Raw genomic sequence first — 8,848 nt, forward strand, 5'->3', positions numbered from 1 at the left:
TGGGGAGGCAAAACTGGCTTCACATCCGAGGCCGAGGACTCGCCGATGCCTTGCTCTCTCCTGCGGTGCCACTGGGGGAGAAACAAGGGGACCCTACATCTGGTGCCGTGACTCAGATCCCCTCGGAGAAAGAGAGCCCTCATCGCATGGTCTTGAAAGAGAGATGACGAAAAGGTTCCATGAGCCTCTGTGCGATGCTCCCATCGAGGAGTGCAACCCCAAGGCAAGTGTATTAAGTTTGAAAGGAAATCTTCAAGGGTGAGCACTATAATCCTTCCCCCCTATTCTCCCCTTCTCTCTCTCTCCCTCTCTCTCTCTCTTACTCGGGGGGTTCAGTGAATGGCAATCACTCGCGGGCATAATTGAGGCTACCTGCCCAGGGCACTCCCTGGGGGAAGCCGAAGACCCCTCGAGCTGAGAACTTAGTAACGGGAGCTCAATTGGGTGAACCACCCCCCCCTTTTGTTTCCCTTTCTTTCTCTCGCTTCTTGCTGAGAGTGACGCCAGAACCCCTGTGGGCACGGGACAGGCACTTAAAAGCCGATAGGGCTCCCGCCACTTGAAGACTAATGTGACAGGATAAGAGGGTAACGGAACGGGCTAGAGGCCTCTAGGGTGCCCGCCCCCATCAAGAAAATTTCTGTGCAACGACAAAGGCACACAGTTCCATAAGCATCACACAGGCCCAATCACTCGGCCACCACCACTCCCCATAGGACCTTTCTCGGTGGACACTCTCGGCAAACATGCCTTCCTCTGTCTGCTCACCATGGGGACTACCATTAGCAAAACCTATGAGCCCGTTCTGAAGGCCCTGAAGTACATGCTTAAAAGTAGAGGACTCGAAATCTCCGACACCCAGGCCATCAAAGTCTAGGGGGCTATTACCAGATTGACCCCATGGATAGACTCGGCCAACCTATTCTCATGGGACACCTGGGAGAGGGTCCAAACTCTAGCTAGAAAAAGGGGAAATCCAGGATGGAGAGGAGCCACCCTTGGGGTTCTAACCCACAATCTCCGCCCTTAAGACCTGTTTCGCCCCTGAAAATGGACAGGTAGACGAGGGATAAACCACCACCCATAATACCAAGAGGCAATGGGAACAATTTGACGATGAATGAGCCACCATAAATTCTGGGGAGAAAGAAGGAAAAACCACTATAGCCAATAACTTATGGCCTCCCTCAGGGGAAGAAAAAAGGTCCAACCAGACTGAAGACTTCTTTAGCACTCCCAGTGCCCCAGAGGCCCCAACTTATAAGTCTAACCTGTATCCTCCTCTGGCTCCGCCTTTCAAGGGGGGACTCAATAACGCCTCCCCCGGGAGACTGGGGGAATCCCCATGGAGAGGGAGGACCAACCCTGAAGACCCTTGGGGGACACCATCACCATTTAATGCAGACTCAATACAGGCCTTCCCTGTAAATGTAAACCCTGGGGGGAACCGGCTGGCGGCCTGGTACCCTTGGAAATCCCAAGACCTAAAAGAGCTCAAGAAGGCGGTAGCAGAAGATGGCCCAATTCTCCATGGGCAGAGACTATTGTCCAGGGTCTAGCTCATCAGCCTTGCACGACCCAAGATTGGAAAATGCTATGTAAGGCAGTACTCCCCAGTAACACCTACATTAAGTGGTGTGCTTTTTTCAAGGAGGAATATCATGCCCAAGCGGAAAGAAACCAAGCTGCTAACCCCGTCATCCCTGTAACTTTTGGGATGTTATCCGGGACAGCAGATCAATGGAGCATGGGACCCCAACAGGCCACTATCTCTACTCCTTATACAGACCAGGTGCGAGCCGTATGCCTAGCCGCCTGGAGAAAATTAGCTGAAGGTCCCAGCGAACCCCCCATATCCGGCATTACCCCCCAAAATAACGAGGACCTCTCCACCTTCATAGATTGAGTGGAAAAAAGCATGCAAAGAAAATTACCCCCAGGTCCCTTAAGAGATCAATTTGTCAAAATGCTGGTATGGGAAGGAATGAATTCCGACCACAAGGTGGCCTGCACAGGGCAGAAAGATCGATCCATGGAACAATGGGTAGTAGCCACCAAGGATATTGGGACACAGCACCACCAAACTCAAGCAATGGTGGCTGCGATGGAGGCTCAAACCAAGGTGATAGCTGATGCTCTCGCCTCTGCCTTCAGCAAGGTGTCCATGGCCCAAGGTGCCTCCCCTGAAGGGACCCTCAAAAATAAAACAAAAAACAAAAAACAAAAAACAGGCACTTTTTTTCAATGTGGAAAGGAAGGGCACTTTAAAAAGGACTGCACCCCGAGGACAGAGAGAATTGAAAATAGAGGACCACCTACAACCCCCTGTCCACGTTTTAAAAAGGGAAAACACTGGAAAATAGATTGTAGGTCCAAATTTGATAAAGATGGGAAACCTTTAAACTAAATGAGGGGCACTCCCCAGCCCCGTCATCCCAAGGGGAAGCCCCAAGCCCTCCTCCCGGGGTATCCCAGCCTGAGGTTACTGAACTCTCCCAAGAGATGTCAGATAATTTAGAAAGGCCCTTCCCCAAGTGCAATTCTACCAGAAGGCCCCCTTACCAAATTGGCATTAATAAGCCCCGACCTACCAGGCAAAAGATCAAATGGACTGTCCCTATAGTACCAGGGCTGAGACCAAAAATAGATGTAACAATAGGAGGAAAAAGATTTAGATGTCTAGTAAACACCGGGGCAGACAGAACTATACTGAGGCAAGAAGAGGTTCCTCCCACGTGGCCCATGGCCAAGGGACCTCAACTAGTGGGCGTTGGGGACATTACATCCTCCAAGGAGTCCTCCAATTGGCTCAAATGGGAGGATTCTGATGGCTCTGAGGGCCTAGTCAAGCCCCTAATCGCCACAGGACTCAATGCCAACCTATTAGGGCAAGACATTCTAGGGCAAGCTGATGCCTATATAACCACTGACTATCGGGGATTTTACCAGGATTTATTAGATGAAGAAGAATATCAACAGCAATTCCAACCTCCCAGAATCCCCAACTACCGGGGGGATCCAGAATTTGAAAAGATAAGGAAGGGAGAACCACTGACTCAATGGAAGCCTCACCCCCAATCCTAAAGGCCACTGCTCCCTTGGTACCCCCTATCATTTGGACGCCGGGTCCCCCTATATGGGTGGAGCAGTGGCCACTTCCCCTTCCCAAACTCCAGGCATTACAATCTTTAATAGAGGAACAACTTAAATTGGGACATATCTGGCCACCCAACAGCCCCTGGAATACCCCCGTCTTTGTTACCAAAAAGGCCTTTGGGAAATGGCGCTTGCAAGACCTCAGAAAGGTTAATGAAAGAATGAAAATTCAAGGGACACCCCTAAGAGGGATGCCCTGTGTCCCCGCCATTCCCGTAGCCCTGCACCTCCTGATAATAGATATTAAAGACTGTTTCTTTTCGATACCTCTGGACCCACAGGATTATGAGAAATTTGCCTTTTCGATACCTTCTGTTATTTACGAAGGTCCGGACAAACGATATGAATGGGTTGTCCTGCCTCAAGGGATGGCATACAGTCCATCCTTCTGTCAATAATATGTGGCTAATCTTACTCAGCCCGTCCGACTGCTATCTAACATCTTACTTTACTTATATATGGATGATATCATTCTTGGGGCGCTCAATACCACCGAGCTTACATGGGCCTCCAAACTACTATTTGATTGTCTCGCCCGGGGGCAACTCATAATCTCTCCTGACAAAATCCAGCATGTCCCGCCTTTCAAAGTTCTGGGGACTCAACTTACCCTTTAGGTGGTCTCCCCCCTTACACCACAGATAACTATCAAAGAAACTTATTCCTTGGTTGAGCTCCAAAGCCTTCTGGGGGAAATCAACTGGCTACGGCCCTGGATCCCCGTATCCACAGGGGACCTAATACCCCTCTTTAATTTGCTAAAGGACAAACTCCCCCACGAAAAATTCACCCTGTCCCCGCCCCATAAACAAGTTATTAAAAGGATTCAACAGGCTCTTGACACTGCTCAACTTTCTCCCTACGACCCCACTCAAGAGCTTCAATTATGGATCTTAGCCTCCCCAGAAACACTCCTGTCCTTGCTAATACAAACAGACTAACCCTTACAATGGATCCATGTCTTTCTTTGGGGAGACCCCGAGTCTAAACCTGCCTAGACCAGATGGCTGATCTGATACAAAAGGGAAGGGACACTTCAATCAGGTACTTTGCCTGTGAACCCGATAAGATTGTTGTCCCCTACAGATTAGCTGACTTCCAATGGATCCAGAGGAACAACAACCGAATGGCCTTAGCTTTCAAAGGGTTCTTGGGAAAGACTGACTGTCACTATGGGCCTCACAAATGGATTGCCGCCTTTTGCCGATTACCCTGGAGGACACTTCAATTATTTCCTTCCAAGCCCATAATAGATGCCTCCAACGTCTTTACAGATGGAGGAAAGCACAGCGCAGCCATTGTCATATTTGAACCCTCCTCAGCCCTTACCAGTGCCCCCCACCGACACCATTGACCATGCCATGGCTCGGCACAATACAAAGAATTCTTTGCCATCATTCTGGCTCTCTCTAAGGTCCCAGGTCCCATGAATCTTTTTACTGACAGTCTCTATGTGAAAAATCTGCTCCCTGGGATTCCCCAATCTCATATTCGGTTAGATGATAATCCTATTACCCCTCTTATGATACAGGCACACATGCTCCTTCAGGCAAGGGATCAACCTATCTATTTACATCACCTCAGAGGACACCAAAACCTGCCTGAAATGCTATCATTAGGGAATTCCATGGCAGATCAGCTGGCATCTACCCATGTATACACACTCCAACAGGCACAGGATCTCCACAACCTAACCCAGATTAATTGGAGAGGCCTGCACCAAAGGTTCCCACAAATACCTATTAAGGATCTAAAGAGGATCATACATACCTGCCAGTCCTATATCCCATTCTTGCAGGTTCCTCCATTGCAATCACCAGGGGTTAACCCTCGAGGACTAAAACCTAACGTAATATGGCAAACAGATGTCACTCACTACGCCCCCTTTGGTAATCTAAAATATATCTTTTTATCTGTAGATACATATTCCCATGCCTGCTGGGCCACCTCCCATACAGGAGAGAAGGCACAACATGCCAAGAGTCACTTTCTCCAATGTTTTGCTACTCTGGGCCTCCCAGCCCAAGTAAAAACAGATAATGGCCCTTGCTTCATAAGCAACTATTTGCAAGATTTTTTTAAACAATGGAACATCCAACACACTACAGGCATACCCCATAATCCTCAAGAACAGGCTATAATAGAACGCCAAAATAAAACTTTAAAGCTGCAACTACAAAAACAAAAAGGGGGAATAAACCGTCATCAACAGTTAGGAATAGCTCTCTTTACTCTAAATGTTTTAAATTTTTCAAAAAATGAAACACTCGCCCCATTCCAGAGACACTGGTCCAACCAAGAGCCAAGATCAGAGATAACAGTTAGATGGAAAGATCCCCTTACAGGGTTATGGAGAGGGCCAGACCCACTCTTAACATCAGGAAGAGGGTTTGGATGTGTGTTTCCCACAGGGGAAACAAGGCCCATCTGGATACCAGCAAGGAATCTTAAATATCTACATGATAACCACCAATCAGCCCAAGAACCATGAAAGTTCATGAGGCCGCCTTCTACTTTTGATCTCTTACAGATTGGCAACTAAGAGGCCTTGTCAAAGGCTTAGATGAACTCTCCCCTTGCCACCTGCAAATCCCAGGAGCGTCAGCCTAACTGTGACCTGCCCCTGGACCCCATAGCTGATTTCGTGCGGACAACCAAATGACCATTGTGTTTGTATTAGCTGAACTATTAAGTGTGCTCTTTGCTATAGGCCTTGCATCTGTTGCCCCAGAGGAGTGGCCTCCTGCACTCCGCTTCTCTCTGGCGCTAGGATATCTTGCCTGTTGTGGCTTACTATTGATAGCTTATTCCTTTGTAATGACTTATCACTCTCGCTTTCTGACCCACCCACTGGCATAACGGTTTAGCCATGATCTTCCTGTGCCTTACCCTGATGTCACTCCCCGGGCTTTTAGACGCTGCTTCCTGTCCCTGCTCAGAAATTTATACCTATGTCCATTCCTGATGCTACCGCATGACCCCTATGCCATGCACCATGCGCATCAACAACAAACAGACCAAGTCCTTACTTACTGTTAAGGTGCAAAAGACAGGGAGCCAAACGAGCAATTGCTATAAGCCAAATGGGAAAAACATATGTTTTTACCCCTGCACTCACATTGGATACTCAGACGGAGGTGGGATACAAGATATTAACAGACATAAGGCACAACAGCAATACATAAATAATACAATTACCCAACTAAAGGCAACTCCCGAACCTTACAAACGCATAGACCTACTCACTCAGCTGAGGCCTCTCCTGCAACCTCCCCCTGACGATCTACATGTCACCCGCCTCTTCAACCCCTCTTTCCAATTTTTTCAGAGTTCGCAAAAAAAAGCCCTCCAAGGCATGCTGGAACTGAACCAAACTGAACCCCCTCACTGCATATCGCAGTCCCTTTGCCCGACACCTGGGTATCAGCAGGCAGTTCAGTTCAGTTCAGTTCAATTCAGTCGCTCAGTCGTGTCCGACTCTGCTACCCCATGAATCACAGCACGCCAGGCCTCCCTGTCCATCACCAACTCCCAGAGTTCACTCAAACTCATGTCCATCGAGTCGGTGATGCCATCCAGCCATCTCATTCTCTATCGTCCCCGTCTCCTCCCACCCCCAATCCCTCCCAGCATCAGACTCTTTTCCAGTGAGTCAACTCGTCGCAGGAGGTGGCCAAAGTATTGGAGTTTCAGCTTTAGCATCAGTCCTTCTAATGAACACCCAGGATTGATCTCCTTTAGAATGGACTGGTTGGATCTCCTTGCAGTCCAAGGGACTCTCAAGAGTCTTCTCCAGCACCGCAGTTCAAAAGCCTCAATTCTTTGGCGATCAGCTTTCTTCACAGTCCAACTCTCACATCCATACATGACCACGGGAAAAAACATAGCCTTGACTAGACGGACCTTTGTTGGCAAAGTAATGTCTCTGCTTTTTAATATGTTATCTAGGTTAGTCATAACTTTCCTTCCAAGGAGTAAGCGTCTTTTAATTTCTTGGCTATTATCAACATCAGCAGGCAATTACACTCTCAAAACCAACAATACCACCGAAAGTATCACACAGCTTATTGGGCCAGTTGCTGACGATGTCTTGCTTGCCGCCTCTTCAAATCTAACTTGCCTTCTTAATACCACATCCTCTAATGCTTCCTATTATAATGACACCCACTCTTGCACCTCATGGGTCCCATGGAACAGTACAAGCCACTGCACCAGCCCTGGGATCTTTCTCCTCTGTGGGACCTATGCCTATTCCTGCCTCCCCCTGTACCCTACAGGGTGCATCTTGGTTTTCTTAGCCCCAGGGCTAATCTTCATCAATGAAGGGGATATGGATAGAATCACTGACCATCATGAGGGGTTTCCAACAAAGCCTCCTCACAGAGGACGGTGGGCTATCGTTGCTCCTATCCTAATCGGGACTGGCATAGTGACGGCCCTAGGTGCTGGGATCCGGGGCATCTCAACTTCTGCTCATTTTTATTACAAATTGTCTCAGGAACTTAATGAAGACATGGAAGAAGTGGTAGAATCCATTGTATCCGTCCAGAGACAGATTAATTCACTGGCCACATTAGCCCTACAAAATAGACGGGCCCTTGACCTCATAACTGTGGAAAAAGGGGGAACCTGTCTCTTCTTGGGGGAAGACTGTTGTTACTTTGTTAATGAAAAGGGCATAGTCCAGGGAAAGGTAAAAGAGTTAAGAGATAGAATTGAATGCTGGAGAAAGGAACTGCAAATCTTTCACAACACCCAAGGCCTATGGCATCAATTCCTCCCCGGCTGCTCCCCTTCCTGGGGCCAATAATGATCATTGTTATACTTCTTTTAGTTGGAGTCTGCTTTGTCAACCTTTTTCAGAAGTTCCTGCAGGAGCGGATTCAGGCCATTTCCCGGTAACAAGTGAAGACTGTTCTCCTTGCTCAAATATGGGCGACAGACCCAAAGTCCCGAAAGATCCCTAACAACCGTCTGCTAATAGGTTACAAGCCTAAGATGGGGGGCACTCCAGTTGCCCCAATGAACCAATCTACTCTCCCGGGACATAAAGGGCCCAGGAACCTCAACACACGATGGGTCTAGGGTCCAATGGCATTTGTGCAAGGCCCTTTACTAGTCCTACCCATGTCCGATACAATATACCTCCATTCAATGCCATCCCAAAGATCAGTTATAGGCCAAGCCCCTCGCCACAAAGCCTAAGTCCAGCCAGCCCTCCAAAAGACCTTCAGCCAGGTCTTAAGCTGCTGGGGCCTATGCTTGACTGGATAGCCAATGACGGGTAAGATCCCCAGAGGGGGACAACCTAAGACAGGCAAGTCACTGAGTCTCCGGCGAGGCCATGCAGGTGGCCCCCGATGGCTCCCAAGAAAGACCCCACAAATAAATAAATTAAAAAGGGGGATATATAGGGCGCACAGCTGAAAAAAGACACATGGCGAAGGCGCACCCATAAAGATGGCGCCTGGCGGATGTCGGGAGGGCGTGGCCCCAAATAATCACAAAAAATTGTGATTGGCCCCTGAACACTTCCCCTTGCATGAACAGTGCCTGATCACCCTAGACCTCTGCTGTGATGTCAGCACGTGATGACCTGACCCCTAATATGATTGGGGCCGACCGCAGAAAGTCCCTTGCAAAACCCCCACACTTGCCTTTATATACGGAGAGCTTGTAACAATAAAGCGGA

General features: G+C 48.6%; 1 protein-coding gene across 1 annotated transcript; it reads left to right on the plus strand.

Annotated features, from left to right (window-relative positions):
* Positions 1 to 6,151: 6,151 nt before the first annotated feature.
* LOC148774623 (syncytin-1-like) lies at positions 6,152 to 8,058 on the plus strand. The gene is made up of 3 exons (XM_088828904.1): positions 6,152 to 6,485; positions 7,434 to 7,849; positions 8,020 to 8,058. The coding sequence occupies exons 1-3, from the start codon at positions 6,152 to 6,154 to the stop codon at positions 8,056 to 8,058; spliced, it is 789 nt and encodes a 262-aa protein (XP_088685030.1).
* Positions 8,059 to 8,848: the final 790 nt, after the last annotated feature.

This window comes from Moschus berezovskii, chromosome 20 (assembly GCF_049115385.1).
Source record: "Moschus berezovskii isolate FMDL1 chromosome 20, NW_MosBer_1.0, whole genome shotgun sequence".
Classification (NCBI taxonomy): domain Eukaryota; kingdom Metazoa; phylum Chordata; class Mammalia; order Artiodactyla; family Moschidae; genus Moschus; species Moschus berezovskii.

Coding starts and splice junctions, on each gene's coding strand:
- LOC148774623 (XM_088828904.1), top strand. CDS start 6,152: ATGCGCATCAACAACAAACAGACCAAGTCCTTACTTACTGTTAAGGTG. Junction 6,486..7,433: donor CTCTTTCCAATTTTTTCAGA/GTTCGCAAAAAA, acceptor TGTACCCTACAG/GGTGCATCTTGGTTTTCTTA. Junction 7,850..8,019: donor AGGGCATAGTCCAGGGAAAG/GTAAAAGAGTTA, acceptor AACCTTTTTCAG/AAGTTCCTGCAGGAGCGGAT.